The sequence below is a fragment of the Alexandromys fortis genome, unplaced genomic scaffold, assembly GCF_014885135.2.
Source record: "Alexandromys fortis isolate MF-2015 unplaced genomic scaffold, M_Fortis_MF-2015_v1.1 scaffold_29, whole genome shotgun sequence".
Classification (NCBI taxonomy): Eukaryota; Metazoa; Chordata; class Mammalia; order Rodentia; family Cricetidae; genus Alexandromys; species Alexandromys fortis.
Genome location: NW_026067891.1, coordinates 6987004 through 7005684, shown reverse-complemented (window position 1 = coordinate 7005684; position 18681 = coordinate 6987004). Strand labels below are relative to the sequence as shown.

The 18681-nt window shown below is 50.8% G+C and overlaps 1 protein-coding gene across 1 annotated transcript; it reads left to right on the top strand.

Annotated features, from left to right (window-relative positions):
• Positions 1-9317: 9317 nt before the first annotated feature.
• Nagpa (N-acetylglucosamine-1-phosphodiester alpha-N-acetylglucosaminidase) lies at positions 9318-17989 on the top strand. The gene is made up of 10 exons (XM_050136569.1): positions 9318-9445; positions 9543-10001; positions 11968-12107; positions 13507-13615; positions 13765-13893; positions 14713-14918; positions 15021-15068; positions 15795-15896; positions 15984-16047; positions 17265-17989. Exons 1-10 carry the CDS (start codon positions 9360-9362, stop codon positions 17473-17475), a joined length of 1554 nt encoding a protein of 517 aa, XP_049992526.1. The 5' UTR covers positions 9318-9359; the 3' UTR covers positions 17476-17989.
• The last annotated feature ends 692 nt before the right edge of the window (positions 17990-18681 follow it).

The following is an 18681-nucleotide window of genomic DNA, read 5'->3' as shown; positions in this document are numbered from 1 at the left end:
GCCGTGTGTCTTTTTGTGTACATATCGGATCGTTCATTTGCTTGTTTGTTGAGATGGGATCTCCCTGTGCATCCCTGGCTGGACTGCAACCCAGAGCACTGCCTGCTTCTGCCTCCCAGGAGCTGAGATCAAAGGTGCCCATCCAGCTGTGTATCAGATCTTGATGAGTACTTCAGACTGGGCACATGATCCTCCTGCCTCCACTTCCAGAGTGCTAGGATCACAGGTGTGTGCTGCCACACCCTGTTGGGAGTGGAGTCTGGGTTCTCAGTCCTAAGGACAGTCTCGGGTGACTGCGGGGTCTGTTTCAAGTCCCCACTCGGAGTCAGCTCAGATCCTGAATGGAGCCAGGGTCCTACCTTGTTCTCTGCAGCTGTGAGAGAACCTGAGTCTGGGAGACTTACAGGCAATGGAGACTTGTTTGGTCTACCGTTCTGGAGTCGGTGAGATGCAGGGGCATGGTACCGGCATCAAGCGGGAGCCTGTGCACTGCTTCATAGCATAGCAGAAGGGCAGAGAACATGCGTGAGGCAGAGATGGGGAGAGAGACTGCAGTAAGCCGGACCCATGCCACGATAATGAACACTCCTGACAAACATGGCATGAATCCTACCAGAAGCACCTAGAACCGAATCTCCTCCTAACAGTCCGTCTTAGTGTAGGTTTTTATTGCTGTGAAGAGACACCATGACCACAGCAACTCTTATAAAGAAAATGTTTAATTGGGGCGGCTCGCTTACAGTTTCAGAGGCTCAGTCCATTACCTTCATGACGGGATCACAGCGGCGTGCAGGCAGATGTGATGCTGGGGCTGAGAGTGCTACATCTTGCAGGCAGGAGGAAGACAAGTGAAAGTCACACTGAGGGAAGTTTGAGCAAAAGAGACTCAACGCCTGCCCCCACAGCCCCACTCCCCACCCCATCCCACACACTTCCCTCCACAAGGTCACACCTCCTAATAGTGCCACTCCCTTTGGTGACCATTTTCGTTCAAAGCTCCACTGTCCTACCTCACACCTCACGCTTTGTCATTTTGCTTTGGTTTGGGTGTTGTTGGGTGGTGGTGGTGTTTTTCTAAAACAGCATCTGGCGCCGTAGCCCATGTTAGCCTCAAACGCAGCGCTCCTCCCGCCTCAGTCTCCCGACTACTGGGAAGTACAGGTGTGTGCTACCGTGCCTGGCCTGAGGTCCCACTTCTTAAAACTGCTGGAGTGGTAATGAAATGACGGTGTGGTGTCTGGGGTGTGTTCCTGGTGGAGTGCTCACCTAACGTGTGTGAAGCCTTGGGATCAGTTCCCAGTACTGTACAAACCGGGTTTATGGTGTATGCCTGCAATCCCAGCACTCAGGAGTGGAAACAAAAAATATCAGAAACTCAAAATCGTCCTTGGTTCCATAGGGAGTTTGAGGCCAGCCCCGGCTAGGAGACCTCATCTCAGAAACATGAACCAGGAAGCTGTGAGACAGATCAGCAGTGAAGAGCACTTATCCTTTCCGAAGGTTCACTTCCAGCACCAACGTGGCAGGCAGCTCACAGCTGCCTGTCATTCCAGTTCCAGGGGATCCAGCATCCTCTCTGAACTCTGCACGTACCACCTACAAATACATACATGCCACACATACATATGTGTCCTCAAGTTGTCCTCTGAACAAAAAAGGGGGGCATTCATGCATGCACACCCACTACACACACACACACACACACACACACACACAAATAAATATAATTAAAAGGTTTTAATTGCCAGGCATGGTGGCACACGCCTTTAATCCCAGCACTCGGGAGGCAAAGGCAGGTTAGATCTCTGTGAGTTCAAAGTCAGCCTGATCTACAGAGTGAGTTCCAGGACGGCCAGAGATACATGCAAAAAANGTGAAAACTACTATTTAAAAATCATATAGCCGGATGATATAATTTTTAGGGAGGCAATCGGATTCCTGAGTTTGAGGCCAGCCTAATCTATAGAGTGAGTTCCAGGACAGCCAGGGCTGCACAGGAAAACCTTGTCTTGAAAAAAAAATTTAATTAAAAAATAATTAAAATTATTAAAAGATAAATTGCAAGGCGAGTTCTATGGAAAACCTTCAAACTGTGGCACCTTCACCACTATGAATGCCTGTCTGTTCTGATGTGAACACTGCATCTTTCCCGGAAGAGGAGGTGAGGCTGAGAACAGTCTGTGACCACGAGAGGGGGCTCATGCCGATTTCTACATCCTGTGCAACGAACTCTGAAGTATCCTGAGAGCTTGGCGTCCTGGGGGCATGGCGGCCTTGGGGCATGGCATCCTGAGGGCATGGCGGCCTGGGGGCATGGTGGATGCAGCCACAGCACTGCACACACACAGTGGTCAGCACTGTGGCTTTGTGCACAGGGTCCAGTGTCTGTGTCATTGGACAAAGTCCCTGACTTCTCTGTGACTCAGTTTCCCCTCCTGTAACATCAGGATGATGACATCACCTATCTCAGTATGATGTTCACAGCATGAAGATGATGCCAAAAACTGCCTGTCGCACTAAGGGCCAAGCAAGCGTCATCTGGGGTTATGAGGTTAGAACGTCACAGACTGAGGGGAGGGTCCCAACGCATCAGCAGGGGCAGCTGGCTTTCTGGACCAGCTCCCTGTCTCAGTTCTTCCTCTCTTCTGGCTCAGGAAGGTATCCAAATGTTTTAGCATTTCAGAGAAGATCTTCCAGGACATTCTTAGGATCCAGTACCATCTGTAGGGATGACGGCACTGTAAACACTGCTTGCACCAGGTTCAAGAGCAGAAGACAAGCTCCCAACTCAGTCTTAATCCAGAGGGTGCTTTGACCCCACTGCCCTGCTCTGCCATGAGTGGAAAAGCTGCTGATATCCTTAGGTGACAGCTGAGCCACACTGGAGCCTGGGAATTAGCATGTCCCTTGTCTAGTCAGCCAAGCATGGTGGCACACACCTGAAATCCCAGCTCTTGGGAGGTGGAGGAAAGAGGATCAGGAGCCTTAGTTCATCCTTGGCTACACACTAAGTTCAAGACTAGCCTGTACTACTTGAGATCATGTCTCAAAAAGCTAAAAGGGACCTAGTTATGCAAGTCTGACAACCCAATTTCAATCCTTCCATTTAAAAACAAACAAACAAAAACCAGATATGGATGGGGCCTGATGGGGCCTGTCTTTAGTCCTAGCACTTGGGAGGCAGAGAGGCAGGCTGATCGCTGAGTTCTAGGCTAGCCTATTAGCTAGATCTTGTCTCAAAAATAAACAGATATGGGATCTACAAGATGACGTACCAGGTAAAGACACCTGCCTGAATTTGATCCTGAGGACCATCCTACGGTAGAAGGAGAGAGCCCATTCCCTCAGACTGTCATCTGACCTTCACACCGGTGCCTTGGCGCGCACAGGAACCCACACACCCCACACACAGCTGGGGTGGTGCATATCGGCAACTCCAGCACTCCTACCTGGAGACAGGAGCCAGAGGTGGAGACTCTCCTAAAAGCCCAGTGGCCAACTAGACTCGACAGCACAGGAGCAGAAATGAGAAAGGCCGTGCATCAATAAGAAAGAAGCTAGAAGCAACTCCTGAAGGCTGCCCTTTAGCCTCCACACGTCCGAGAGTGCACACACAGGCACATGCTAAATAAAAATTTTAAAGAAGAGATCAGTCATTAACATTTTTAGTTAAATAAATAACCAAATCGCCTTGTTCCTGTGCTCAGCTGTAAACTGGTGGTGGGGTTGTGGGATGGATCTTTTAAATCTCTTTTCACCTAATCTTTCCCCCACTGTCCCCAGGACATTTTACCATAATCCCTCTTAAGTTGTCAGGCCCGGGAACGGTGCCTGGAATTGCTGGCAAGCTTGACGTGCTTCTGAGGCTGCTGTCTTCTTAGGGAATCAGGAGCCAGAATTTAATCCCTATTGGCCTTCAGGGATTTCCTTTGCATCACTTCATCAACACAGTTACCATGACAGGCTCTCAGATTTGGGAGAAGTCGGCTGCACATAAATGGATTAGAGGAGAATTACACCCACCTCATCCTTCCTGAATCTGAGCTAGGTCAGTGACTGAGCTGGACAGCGATGTGGTCCCAAAGCTTAAGTTACTAAACCAGGGCTGGAAGAAAGTAGGAGAGCCTATGCTGACAGGTCAGGATGCCTCTTGGAAGCCGTAACCAGCACCGCACTGAGGGCTGGGGATGTAGCAGCTGACAGGGCCTGAGGCCCCGAGTTCACTCTCCAGCATCATGTTAAGAGCAGTGACACACACCTGTGATCCCAGCACTTGGGAGAAGGATCAGGCATTCAAGGGTAGACTAGGTTACAGGAGACAGGAAACACCTAGAGTCTGTCTCACCTGAGTCAGAGTGGCTGTCATCCAGGAATCCCAACAAATGTTGGCAAGAAGGCGAGACAAAGGAACCCATATTCTCTGCTGGCAGAGATGTGAGCTAGCACAGCCACGGTAAAAACAACATACAGAACCTCCAGAAACTAAATACCCACAGCTCAGCAGGCAAAGGTGCTTTCTGCCAAGCCTGACGACCAGAGTTCTATTCCCAGAGCCCACATAGGGGAAGGAGACGACTGATACCTGAAAGATGCCCTCTGACCTTCACATGTATACTGTGTGGTACACATGTGAACACACATGCACATGAATGCACACACATAAAAGACAAATATAATTTTAAAAAACTAAAAATAGGCATGCCTTTAATCCGGCCACTTGGAAGGCAGAAACAGGAGGATCTCTGTGGGTTCAAGGCTAGCCTGGGTTACATAATGATTTACAGGCTAGCCAGGGCTACATAGCTAGTCCCTGTAAAAGAACCAGTATTATTACAAGACACCCCAAGACCAAGTTCTCAGCACAAAGGAGATTTATTTGCCCCAGAGGGACAGTGGGCAGGGAATAGGAGACAAAGACAGGAGATAAAGGAGGGGGCAGAAAGGAAAAGGACAAGGGAGAAAGGGAAGGGGTATTTGCCCCAGAGGGACAAGGGACTGCCTCTGGATAGAACAGAGACAGATTCAGCCTGTAGGCAAACTGAAGTTTATAAAGGAAAAGAGGGAAACCTCATGTTAGGATGTGCTGGTTGATTTTGACTGGGCACATGAATTAGGTGAGCCAGCGGGGGCTTTTGATTGCGGGACTTCAATACTTTGAGAGCTGGACCTTGGTAGTCAGCCTACGGAGGAAAAGGTGGCCAATAAGCGAATAGACCCTTGGTGGTTAGCTTTAGGAATGTAATCTAATGGTTTTTAGCAAGGCAGAGGGAACCTGGAAAGGACCAGGCCTGCCACAGTCATGTTTGCTATCCTCCAACCTGTTAGAGCCCTTCACCCTGTCTCTGAAAACAAAATACAACAAAGTAAAATTAAATTAAAAAAAAAAAAAACAACAAAGTAGATCTACCATATAACTCACCATTCCTGGGTACGTACTCAAAGAACTAAGTCAGCACAGAGATATCTGACTACCCATGTTACCACAGCACTGTTCTCAGGGGCCAAGACAGGAATCAGTCTAGATGCCCACCAGCAAGTAATAAAGGAAACGTGGTGCCTATATACATTCTCTTTGTCCATGAAGGAAGAATTATGCCCTTTGTAGAAAAATGGACAGTACAAGAGATCACCACTTAAGAGAAATAAGCCAGACTGAGAAAGACAAACACTGCCTGCTTCTTCCATGGGTGGAATCTAGATTTAATATTATTATCCCCTTCCTGTGCTTTCTCACCCGCTCACAGGCTGACCGTCCCCCGGCTTTATCAGAGGGCCCAGACTAAACCACAAGGCCAGGCTGTTCCACAAGAGGAGGAGCGGTGGCAGGAGCAGCTCCGCAGTTCCTGGGCTCACCCACGGCCCACTGGCCTGCCAAGCTGAGGAAGAATTGTGCACAAGGGGGAAACTGTGCCTGACAGCGGCAGGCAGGCACCAGACTTCACTCAACCCCAGAAAGCTAAAACCAAAACCAAAACAAACAAAAAACTGATGCTTTCCTTACTTAGTGTCAGTCACCCCACCTCCAACATGCCATAAACCTGCAGCAGCTGAAGTCAGGAGCAAAGGAAGACATCCCAAAAACGATGAGATGGGGCTTGTTGCTAATGTATAGCTTGGTCTTTTTTGCTTTGATTTTGGTTTTTCGGGGTTTTTTTTTGGGGGGGGGGCAGGGTTTCTCTGTGTGAGCTTCTGTGAGTCGGCGCCCATGGTGGGGAAGTCTTTCAGTTGCTGCAGCCATCTTCGAGCCGCCCATGCTCCTCTGCACAAACCCTCGCCCACGCTTCTCTAAGGAACCCCAGTAAACTCGCTGGCTCCACCAGGCTGGATCTGGAAGGAACTGCTCCTGCAGTCTGTTGGTGCTCTGAGATAAACAGATATTTATTCTCGTTCCCCCAGGAAAAGTCATGCACACGACTGAATACACAAAGGACGACAGAACTCAGACAAGGACACGGGCAGAGCTATCTCCAGCTGAGGAGGGTGCACCTGGCTCAGCTGTCTGCCCAGCTTAAACAGCACCTTCAAGGGAGAAGCAGACCTGGAAATAGATAATACCAAAGACAGAACCTGCCATGGCAGTGTCCCACTCCTGGCGGTCGGAGCAAATACTTTTGGAGGAAGGGGAAATGCTGATAGGCCTGGCTTGCTGGCCAAACTACTTTTAGCAGCCCAAAGTAAAGAACAGAGAGACATGGTCCCTCCACCTCCAAGCAGACCATTTAAAACTGCATCCCCCTAGTTCCAGGACAGGAACCAAAAGCTACGGAGAAACCCTGTCTCGAAAAATCAAAAGAAAAAAAATAATAATAAAATAAAACCGCATCCCCCAGAAGAGTAGTCTCTCCAAACAGTGCTCACTGGAGTGGCTACTTCAGGCCTCACAGTCACTTGTGAAGAGCCATTTGCGGGCCCTAACTGGATGAGCTTTGAAGAATCAGCATGTCAGCCATCCAGGCTCTCTCTGAAATCTCGGGAGACGCATCTGAGCTCAGACCACAGTCCAGGGACTGCTGCAAGCCTCTGAGTGCCTTGGGATGTTGAGCATCTTAGTCATCTCTTGGCTTGGGGCTGCCCCACTCCAGCCTTGCTTCCTCCATGTGTACTACCTGTCTCTTTTCGGCACAGCAGACTAGAAGTGCCATGCACCAGCTCAGCTCTAAGAGGTGCTCACATGGACTAATTATGTCTACAAAACATCAGACACACAAATAATAACCCATTCTGAGGTCCTGCAAAGAACATGAATTTCGGGAGGGAGCACGATCCCACACTGGCCCTGAGAAGCATGGCTCAGGGAAGCTAGGGTTCAAGCACACACATTGCTCACTATGGACAGAAAGGGGCTAGAACGACTCAAATCCCAGTGGCACCTCTTAGACGTGCAATGCCTCCTCAGGTCAGGCACCAGACCTTGCCTTGGTCACTACCCTGGAGAAGAAGTCCCAAGAAAAGCAACCTCTGAAACAAAGTGTGAAGGCAGCAATACAAAATAAACCGTGCTTCCAAGTGATGTCATGGCCTTGGCCAGGAGGGTCCCAGGCACAGGACTTGCTTTAACATACTACACTCGACACCTAGAGATCCTGAGTTAGTTATTACTATGTGTGTGTGATGTGGGTGGGTATGTAAGCCATGGTGCATATGTGGAGGTCAGAGGACAACTTTCTAGGGTCGATTCTTTCCTTCCTGTCTTACATGGGTTCAGGCATTAACTCAGGTCACACAGCAAGTGATTCTTTCTACCTGCTGAGTCATCTCACCAGTCATCCCGACATCCTAAAGGCCAGCTAAAGGAAAACTGGTTTCAAGAAGAAGAAATCTCTGGTATGGGTGGAGACCTATCGTGTCGAGATAGGTCCAGAGCCAGGCTTGGCGACCTGTGCCTTTAATCTCATCACTTGGGGATTAGGCAGAAGCAAGAGAATCTAGACCAGTAAGTTTCTGCACCCCAATAAGCCTCTCCGATGACGCAGCAATCCAAATCAAACCGAATTAGAAAAAGCCCAGGTTTAATGAGTAGAAAAAATCCCGGAAGATTAAGGAGAAGATGGGGAAGAGAGACTGAATGGGGGGAGGGGGGATAAATACCCTATGGGAGTGGTCTTGAATATCTCTGGGGAGGAGCCTTGTTCAGCAGGCTGTCTGAGGTGAGGCAGGGTTTGAGGAGAGATGGGGAAGGGGGATTGAGGTGGAGCTCCCACCAGAACATTCTAGACTCTTTGGGATTATGAATGCCAGGGGTTGGGGTGGAGCTTTCACCAGAACATAGACCAGTCTATATAGAATTTCAAGCCAGCGTGCCTACAATAAAGAGACCCTGTCTCAAAACCAAAACCAAAAATAAGCCAAGTTCCCCAAAACACAAAAGAGATAATCCAGTTAGATGGGTCACTCACCTGGCAACGGCTACCCCGCTGGGAGGCAGGACCACCTTAGAAAGGCCTTTTCACCTATTCAGCACTAAAGAGACACAATGTTACCTCTTTGATGAGCTAATGTACGTTTAAAAAACACATCTAAAAGAAATCTCACTTTTTTAATTTTTAAAATTCCATATGTATAGGTGTTTTGCTGACATGTCTATCTGAGCACCACATGTATGCCTCGTGCCTGTGGAGGCTTGAAGTGGGTGTTAGATCCTCTGGAACTGGAGTGACAGCCTGTTGTGAGTAACCATGTGATTGCTGACAGTCGAATCCCAGTCCTCTGGAAGAGCAGTCAGTACTCTTAACCACTGAGCCATCTCTCTAGCTCCACGAACCAAGATTCTTTCTTACAATGTTGTTGTTGTTTTTTTCTTGTTCCTAAGATCAACTCTCATGTAGTCCTGACTGGTCTCAAACTGGCCAGGTAGCCAAGGATGACCCTGAACTTCTGATTGTCCTGCCTCCCTCTCCAGAATGCTGGTATTACGGCATAAACCACCTTTCCGCTTTGGAACCTAGAGCTTTGAGCAGAATAAGCAAGCACTATACCAACTTACACATTCCCAGGCCCCATTCTTGAGTTTTTGATTTGAGTTTGAGATTTGATCTTGAGTTTGACAGCATATAAAAATAAAAAGTTGCCGGGTGGTGGTGACTCCAGAGGCAGAGGCAGGAGGATCTCTGTGAGTTCGAGACCAACCTGGTCTAGAGAGAGAGTTTCAGGACAGCCAGAGCTGTCCCCTCTCTTGAAAAAAAAAAAAACATAAACAAATAAATATTAAAAGTTACCTATCGCCCTTCCAGCCTAACCCTCCCTCATGAAATCTGGAGGAATAAAACAGGAAGGTATTTAGGCCTTTGGAATCTGGAAGCACCCACCAGCTAGCCTAAGTCACGTGGGGCGGGCCCACGTGACCGGAGCCCCGATCCAATATGGCGGCGCCCAGGAGGCGCGGGCTGCTCTTCCTGTTCTCGCTGCTCGGCTTTCTCGGAGTGGCGTCGTGCAGCGTGGGCTCGGGGTGAGTGCAGCTGCCGGGGCCGCCCTGCTGGGGTCCCCCTATTCTGCGTGCTCTCGGGCACAGCCGCCCCAGCTCACGATCGCCCCGTCCCCCGCAGGGTTTCCCGCGACGATGACCTGCTGCTGCCTTACCCACTCGCGCGCACACGTCCCTCACGGGACTGCGCCCGGGTGCGCGCCGGCAGCCGCGAGCACGAGAGCTGGCCTCCGCCGCCCGCGACCCCTGGCGCGAGCCACCGCGCGGCCGTGCGCACTTTTGTGTCGCACTTCGGGGGCCGCGCGGTGGCCGGCCACCTGACACGGGTCGCCGCGCCTCTGAGCACTTTCTCGGTGCTGGAGCCCGGGGGACCCGGAGGCTGCGCCCAGAAGCGCCGCTCCACCGTGGAGGACACAGCCGTCCCGGCCGGTTGCCTCGTCGCCCAGAACGGTGGCTTCTTCCGCATGGGCACCGGCGAGTGCTTGGGGAACGTGGTGAGCGACGGGCAGCTGGTGAGCAGTTCCGGGGGGCTGCAGAACGCGCAGTTCGGGATCCGCCGCGACGGGACTTTGGTCACCGGGTGAGGAGGTGGGGAACACCGGGGATGTCGCGGGCAGAGGGTCTCCGATGTGCATTAGAGCCATCCCTCCGTGCCCAGATTACCTAATCAAGCTTCCCATTATTCACCTTAAGAGTGGGGACGCCGACAGCTTCTTTGAAGTTTACTCGTGTGTCACTGAACGCTTGCTCCTGTGATCAGGCCGTATGTTGGGTCCTGGGTAGGCGACCATGAGCCTGAACGCACAGTTTGTGCCTCAGTGAACTTTCCCTAGGAATGGAGAAAACAAACATTTCATGTTCAGTGAAGCCATGGAACCAATTGGAAATAACATGGAGTTGATGGAGAAGTCCCAGACAGCTAGCTGGAGGCCTTTTGCTATCCTGGATAGAAATCCTGGGTAGGCAAGTGACCTCCTTGACAGTTTCTGTACCACTGAAATTTGACAGCAACCAGAAGTGGCAGCAGGCAGGCAGGAGTAGAAGATTGCACCATCTAGTGTCCAAGCTCTCTTAAGAGATGAACAGTTTTTGCCAAGGCTGGAAAGTGGGCTTTCCCCGGTTCTTAGCAGCCCCTGGTTGCAGTTTCTGGGCCTGCTCAGGCCTCTCGATCTCCATCCTTCAATAGCAGCCAGGGCCACAACTGTTGGTCTTCGGTCGTCAGAGACCCTAAAAGTTCTTCCAGTGACCAGCGCCTGCAGTTTCTCTTCCCTAACTCAGTCCTCCAACCTCAGTGTTTCATCCTCTCCACACTTCCACTGTCTTTCTTGTTAACCTCTTGGGCTCGCCTTTCAAACTGTTCAGCTATATTATTGCCGTGGCCACTGTCTCTTACCCCTACTGCTCTTTCTATAATGGTCCACTCACTCACCTCCTTTTTTTTTTTTTTTTTTTGAATGTGTGCATCTTTGTTGGCCAATGTGTGGAGGCCAGAGTTTGATTTCAAGTGGCTTCTCTTGTTCTCTTGTCTTATTTGCTCATGAAAGGTCTGAATCTGGAGCTCACTGATTCAGTTAACCTGGCTGGCCAGCAAACCCCAGCTGGCCTCCTGTTTCCCCAGTCCATCCCCAGCGCTAGGATTACAGATGTTTGCTGCCTCACCCCACTTTTACATGGGTGCTGGGGATCTAACCTCGAGTCCTCATGCTTGGGTGAAAAGTTTTTACCCATTGAGCTATCTTTCCAGTCCATCCTCCTACTTTTTAGCTGTCCATTTGTAGCTCAGTGCTACTTCTTCCTTTTTTGTTTGTTTGTTTGTCTGGTTTTTCAAGACAGGGTTTCTCTGTGTAGCAATCCTGTTTTGGAACTAGCTCTTGTAGACCAGGCCGGCCTCAAACTCAGAGATCTGCCTGCCTCTGCCTCCCGAGTACTGGGATTAAAGGCTCCTGTCACCACCATCCGGCAGTGCTACCTCTTTGTATTATCAGGTCAGTACATGTTACTAAAGATGACAAGAGAAGAAGATTATTTCTTTGTGTCTAATGTAGACACACAGGGGAGGCAACACGAGAGCATCTTCCAGCTCACTCCCCAACTCAACTGAACACCTGTTGCGCATTCAGAGAAGAGTATCTGCACACCTAGCATGCAAATAAAGGCTTGCATTTGCACCAATTACAGCCTTGCCTCTTTGGCATCCATTAGGCTACCAGGGGGTACACTCTCCCTTTGACCTAGGTAGGAATGGTTACCGGGTCACCCAGCAAAAAGTTTGGCACAAACTGTTTCAAACAGCCCTGACTGAGGCCTTCAGAAACCCGAGCAATTGGTGCAGTCTTTGCGTGACTGCCTCGAAATCTCTGGAGTGTTCTAGACCTCTGGTACTGATATAAGGCTTGTCTGATTGATTGGCTGTTTGACTTTTGCTTAAGCAGCCAGGACAGCAAAGAGTCTAACAACTGCTAATTAGTGAATGAATTAAAAAAAATTACAGAAAAACCTGGAGTTGCTCCTGCCCGTGAGTGAGCCTCCTGCCTTCCTGCTTCCAGGTACCTATCTGAGGAGGAGGTCCTGAACACCGTGAATCCATTCGTGCAGCTGCTGAGTGGAGTTGTGTGGCTCGTCCGCAATGGAAGCATCTACATCAACGAGAGCCAAGCCATCGAGTGTGATGAGACGCAGGAGACAGGTCAGGAAGGGAGGCAGCTGTCGTGCTTCTTTCTTATTGTTGTTACATTTTGATTTATTTCCTTTGTGTGTGCAGAGGAGGGGGGTGCGTGCCATAGTGTGTGGGGGAAGGTCAGAGGACAACTCGTTCTCGCCTTCCATCGTGCGATCCTGAGTGTTGAACTCAGGCTGTCAAGTGTGACCAGAGGCACCTTTACCCTCTGAGCCACCTTCCTGGTCCCTGCACCAGCTGTCTTGAGACCCGGGAACAGTGTGAGTTGGCTACTCTTCAGTGTTCCCGAACATTTACTGAGCAGCTGTGCAGTGTTTAGCACTATGGCGGGAGTCGTGGGACTTCAGTCTTCCTTAGGAGGGAAATATTCGGCAATAAGCTGGAAAAAGTTGGTAAGTGCCGAAAAAGACAGAAGGAGAAAGGGGACGGGTGGGGAACAGATGCACAGGTATGAGAAAAGTGCTGCAGATCTGTGGGATAGTGGCCTCCGCACAGCCGAGGAGTTTGTCACAAAGGAAGAACCATGAGCCCACCGCCTTAGAGCTCCCACTCAGGAACCACTGGTTAAGTCCCGACAGCCCAAGTGTGCAGGGTCTTCCTTGGTGACTCCGATAGATGCTCAAGTTTAAGAGCCACTTGGGGTGGGCTGGTGAGTTGGCTTGGGCAGTGAAGTGTTTGCCTTGAAAGCATGAGAACCTGAGTTCAGGTCCCAGAAAACACATAAAAAGTCAAGTGCCGGGCTGCACACCTGCAGTCCCAGGGAGAGTGAGCTAGGAGGTGGAGATGGATGAGTCTCTGAATACCAGATAACCTAACCTACATGGTGAGACTCTGTCTCAAACAGAAAGTGCAAGGCATCCGAGGAGCAACACCCGAGGTTGTCCTCTGACCCCCACTAGGCGTGTGCACATGCGAGCACACCTCCAGAGTGCAGAGTGCTGGGGTGAGAGAGGATGCTTTGGTCCTGAGAGTCTCTGGCTGTTTCAGGGTGGAGAGTGGGGTGGGGGTGGGGGTGCCTGAGGAGGCTGTCTTGGATCAAAAGAACAAGCTGTCAGGAGAACTCAGGGCAGAGGTATACAGTTCCCAGTCAGAGTCCAGAGTGCAAGGCCCTAAGGCAGAGAACAGCTGCTAGGTGAGGGGGAACCACAGAAACAAGGCCAGGGCTTCATGCAAGACCTGTGGGTTTTGTTCTACCAACACAGAGGTTTCTACTGGAGACTGAGGTCACTTGAAGAGTCTTCTGTCTGTGTCATGGAGGCTCCCGGAAGGTGGAGCTGGGGTGTGCCTCAGTGATCCAGTTCTTGCCTTGCATACATAAGGTGCTGGGTTCCGTCAAAAGAGAGAAAGTGGAAGAGCACAGAGGGTCCCCTGGAGGTCTGGGTAACCAGCCAGGCCCCTTCTCCTTCAGGTTCTTTTAGCAAATTTGTGAACGTGATATCAGCCAGGACAGCTGTGGGTCATGACCGTAAGGGGCAGCTCGTACTCTTCCATGCAGATGGACAGACGGAGCAGCGTGGGTGAGTCCCAGGAATCCTCAGGGATATCTGTGCTCAGTTTCTGGGCAGTGGGTGGGACAAGGCAGCTTGAACCATTCTAGAAGCTTCACCTGCCCCGATAGGCGTGATAGTATTTACCTGCTGACCTCAGCTACACCCCGTCTGCACAGCATCAACCTATGGGAGATGGCGGAGTTCCTGCTGAAACAAGATGTGGTCAATGCCATCAACCTGGATGGAGGTGGTTCTGCCACCTTTGTGCTCAATGGGAGCCTGGCCAGTTACCCTTCGGATCACTGGTAAGAGCACCTCAGCCACCTTGGTGAGAGTGGAAGCCATGGCCTACCTTTACCTGTCTCAATCAGTCAATATGGAGACCCTGCCCTATGCCAGGCGATAGGGTTTCTCTGTGTAACAGTCCTGGCTGCCCTGGCATTCACTCTGTAGACCAGGCTAACCTCGAACTCACAGAGATCCACCTGCCTCTGTCTCCCGAGTGCTGGAATTAAAGGTGTGTGCCACCACCGCCTGGCTGTGAGCCAAGATCTCTTTCCTCAGTGTGCTGTGGAAACCTGGGACAGTGGTCAGGATAGTGAAGTAGGAGCCAAGGCCATGGCTGGCCAGCATTGAGCGAGCCCTCCAACAGAAGGCACATTGTATGCAAGGTGGAAAGCCTGTAAATGGCCCAACAAGAGGCTGGAGCTACTGCCTCCAGGAAAAAGATTTGCCTTGCAAGCAGAGGACCTGAGTTCAATTTCCAGAACCCACATTTAAAAGCCAGATGTGAGTGGCACATGCTTGCAGTCCTTGTGTTTGGAGGAGGAGACAGGTGACCCTGACACTCAGACCAGTCAGCCTAGCCTGCTTAGCAAGGTCCAGGCCAGAGAGATACCAACAAAATGAATAAAATAAATGCTGAGTACCTAAGGTTGTCCTGACTCCATATGCACACGCACATGTGCATCCCCTAGTGTGTGTGTGAACGTACATACACATGCAGGAGCACAAGTGTAAGGATGGAGATGGAAGCAAGCTGGAGCAGCCTTCATAGGCTGCAACAGAGACTTAAGAGGCCAGCACCAAGGCCAAGACCTCTCCTCACAATGACTCCCCCACAGCCAGGACAACATGTGGCGCTGTCCCCGCCGTGTGTCCACCGTGGTATGTGTGCATGAACCCCACTGCCAGCCGCCCGACTGCAGTGGCCACGGGACCTGTGTGGATGGCCGCTGTGAATGCACCAGCCGCTTCTGGCGGGGTGCCGCCTGCAACGAGCTAGACTGTGGCCCCTCCAACTGCAGCCAGCATGGGCTGTGCACAGAGAGTGAGTGGGGAGCCCATAAGGAGGGTGGTGCTCTGGTGGGACCCCAGTTCTCTCATGCCAGGCCTGCCTCTGCCCTCACCTGGCCTCCATGGTCTTTTGCAGCTGGCTGCCACTGTGATGCCGGATGGACGGGATCGAACTGCAGTGAGGGTGAGTGCTCCAGTGGCCTTCAAAAGCTCCTGGAGAGGGTGGCCTTGCGACACAGAGCTGTTACAATGCCTTCCCTTCTGACTTGGAAGTCGCCTTCAGAGCCCCTTCTCACTTCACATGCAAATAAATCTCTTTATGTCCTCCCTGAATTTGCTGAAAAATTTCCACCAAGTAGGAGGCTGGATTTTAGCACTGTCTACTCAATTCCAAAGAACAACAGCAAAAAACAAGATGTGGTCAGGCCACAGCCCTGAAGGAGATCCACCAAAGTCCTTCACACCTTGAAGTCAGCCCCTGGTATTCCTAGGCGTGGGTGGTGTTACTCTGGGGTCAGTCTCGGCACACTTCCATTCCCTGTCTCTTCCCTCTTTTATGGTCATCAGCTCTAGAGCCCCCCTTAAAGTCAGGTGATATGCTTATTTTTTATTTGAAATGGGGTCCTAATGCAGCCCAGGCTGTCCTCTGACTCACTATATAGCCAAGGATGGCCCTGAACAGCTGCTTCCTGCTTCCACCTCCCACCATACCCAGCTTATAGGGTCCCATGCATATCAGGCAAACACTCTAGAAACTGAACCACAACCTTGACCTTTGAGAGCTGACCGCAGGGGTGAGGGGACATCTCTTTCAGCATGGCCCTACACACATCCAGGAGCCAGGCTGTTCAATAACAGTAGACTCTGCTCTCTAAGGTGAAACCTGTCTGCCACCATTTCCTCTCCACAGAGTGTCCTCTGGGCTGGTATGGGCCAGGTTGCCAGAGTCCCTGCCAGTGTGATCACCAGTGTCCCTGCGACCCCCAGACTGGCAACTGCAGCGTCTCACAAGGTACAGGGCCTCCTGGAGTCCTTGGGGCAGGTCTGGGGTAAGACAAACCGTCCTCAAACCCTGCATCTTCCGTCTGGTGTCTTACAGCGAAGCAGTGTCTCCAGTCAACGGAGGCCACACCAAGGGCAGGAGAGCTGGCCTTTTTCACCAGGTAGGTGTTTCAGCAGAGGCGAGCCCCCACACCCCATCCATGAGGCTTGGCACCTGTCCAGGCACCACCCAAGCCCAGAGGTTGCAGATGATCCTCTACTTTGTGAGATCAAGGGTAGGCATGGGTGAAACTGGCATCCGTGAGTGCAAGGCAGAAGAACCCAGACCTCCCTGGCCATGGAGACTCAACTCAGAGTCTGAAGCCAGGCTGTAGAGATAGGATTCACCTCACTTTTGGATTCGTCCATGTGTTCAGGCTTTGTGTAACTGTTGCTTCCTTTTAGCTGCTTCCTGGATCTCCAGCTCCATCCCCAGAGGGCTCATGGGAAGGATTGTGAGGCTTGGGATGTGGCTCAATTGGCAGATTATTTGACTAGCATGCCAGAAGCTCTGGGGCTAATCCCCAACCCTTTATAGGCCAGGTGTGCTGGCACGTGCCTTTAATTCTAGCACTTGGGAGGTGGAAGCAGGAGAATAAAAAATCTAAGGTCATCAGGAGTCTGAGGCCATCTGGGATGCATAAGACCCTAAATAAATAAACTGATTCATGAGCTGGGCCTTCTGGCATAAGCCTGTTATCCGGGAGGCTGCAGTGGGAAGAGAGTAAATTCAAGGCCAGCTTGAGCTACAGATTGAGTTCAAGACTAACCCTGGCGACTTAATGAGACCCTGTTACAACATAAAAAAGGGGGCTAAGGTAGAGCATTTGCCTAGCATACACAAGGCTCTAGGTTCAACTCCCAGTACTTCAAAAAATACATTAGTGACATCTTTGGCAGCAAAGTTCACATTAGAAGTGTGTGAGCCTGTGCATGTGTGTGTGTGTGCACACGCACATGTGTGCACATTCTTAGTAGCTGTTCACCTTGTTTTTCGTTGGCCTGAAACTCAAAGGTTAGGTTAGACTAGCTGGCTTAGGAGCTCCACCTCCCAAGCAGTGCAGAGACAGTGTGTACCATTGATCCTGGCTTTTAAAAGTACCTTCTAGTGATCCAACTTGGCTCTTCATGTCTATAAGACAATCATGAGCTATTTCCCCAACTCCTGAAATGTTTTTAACGCCCTTAAAACATCAGAGAATGCCTCTCTTATTCCCTGCATGTGTCTGCAGTATGCCCCAGTTCCCACCCAAGCCCCTGGGCCCAACATTCCCCGAGTGGTTTCTGACTGCCCCATAATGCTCCTCAGCCATCCACTCGAGTGTCCCTTCTGTCCTAGGACCACGTGGCTGGTACTTACCCTCATCCTCGTTGTCCTGCTACTGATCAGCACTGTGGTCAATGTGAACTTGATCCTGGGCTCCAAGGCAGAGCGGAACCGACACCTCGACGGGGACTATGTGTACCACCCGCTGCAGGAGATGAATGGGGAGCTGCTGGCTGCAGAGAAGGAACAGACAGAAGACACCTGCAACCCCTTCAAGGACTGACAGAGACCTGGGCTGCCAATGGCATGCCCCCAGATAACGCTGTCCCTGCTCCTCAGTTTTATGGGGAAGGATGTGAGGCCATTGGCATGGATGCTGCACGCTCCACTCCTTGCCTGGTCATGTCCCCACGCTGGAGAGCCTGCACCTGCTTCCCCGCCTGCCTGTGTCTGCTGCCCAGAGACCTGTCTCCCACAGAGGTCTCACCACTGCCAAAGACTCCCAGGAGGCAACTAGCAAATGAAATTCTGTAGCCTAATCATAAGAGTGGCCAGCTCTCCTGGGCCACCTGCAGGGGGAGAAAGACTTACCCCCCACTCAGCCACGGTGTGGCTCCGCCACGGTGTACCGCCTTTTATGTAGCCTCATTGCTGGACTGCCAGCTAGAATTCTGCATCCTGTCACAGGAAGCTCCTCATAAGACGATGGGGAGGAAGGAAGTCGCCATGTTTACAGACTTTCTATTTTTGTTCTCCTGAATTTTCTAATACTTGAATAAATTGGGATACTAAAATGAGCTACCAGGTCTGAGTCCTCATGGGGGTCTGAGCCACTCCCAGTGCCTTCTGTTAGCCAATGCTACACAAATGTGGCCAGGCACTAGGCCACCCGGGACCGTGCTGAGCCCTGGTTCTGTGTTCCTGCAAGCTCCAATCAGTGTTGTTGCTGCAGGTGAGGTTACACTTTGAAAGCAAGGATTTGATTGGCCCTAAGCGTTTTCCAAAGATGGTTATTTTATTTTTATTGTTGTGATGAAACATGACCCAGGCAATTGTTAAAGAAAGCATTTAATCTGACTTGTGATTTCAGAGTGGCAGAGTCCATGATGGTGGATTTGTTGTTGTTGTTCCACTTGCTCTTTTTCATACTAAACCTGCCTAAGAGTGATTGCTATAACTGAACAGCAGAGTCAATAGTAGGCCATCTTGAAATCTCCAACAAGCCAGGCAGCCTCAGGTAAATTCTTTGGACAAGAGCAAATGTCATATTCTTTGCCAAAATATTGCATTGTGATCTCTGCCCTGTTTCTTTTTTAAACATTCATCTTTTATATTCATTTTACATTCCAACCAAGGTTCTCCCCCCTTCCTCCTCCACATCATCTCCCCCCTAGCCCACCCCCATCCATTCCTCCCAACAGGTAAAGGCTCCCATGGGGAGTCGATAGTTTGGCACATTAATTTGGAGCAGGACCAAGCCCCTCCTCTC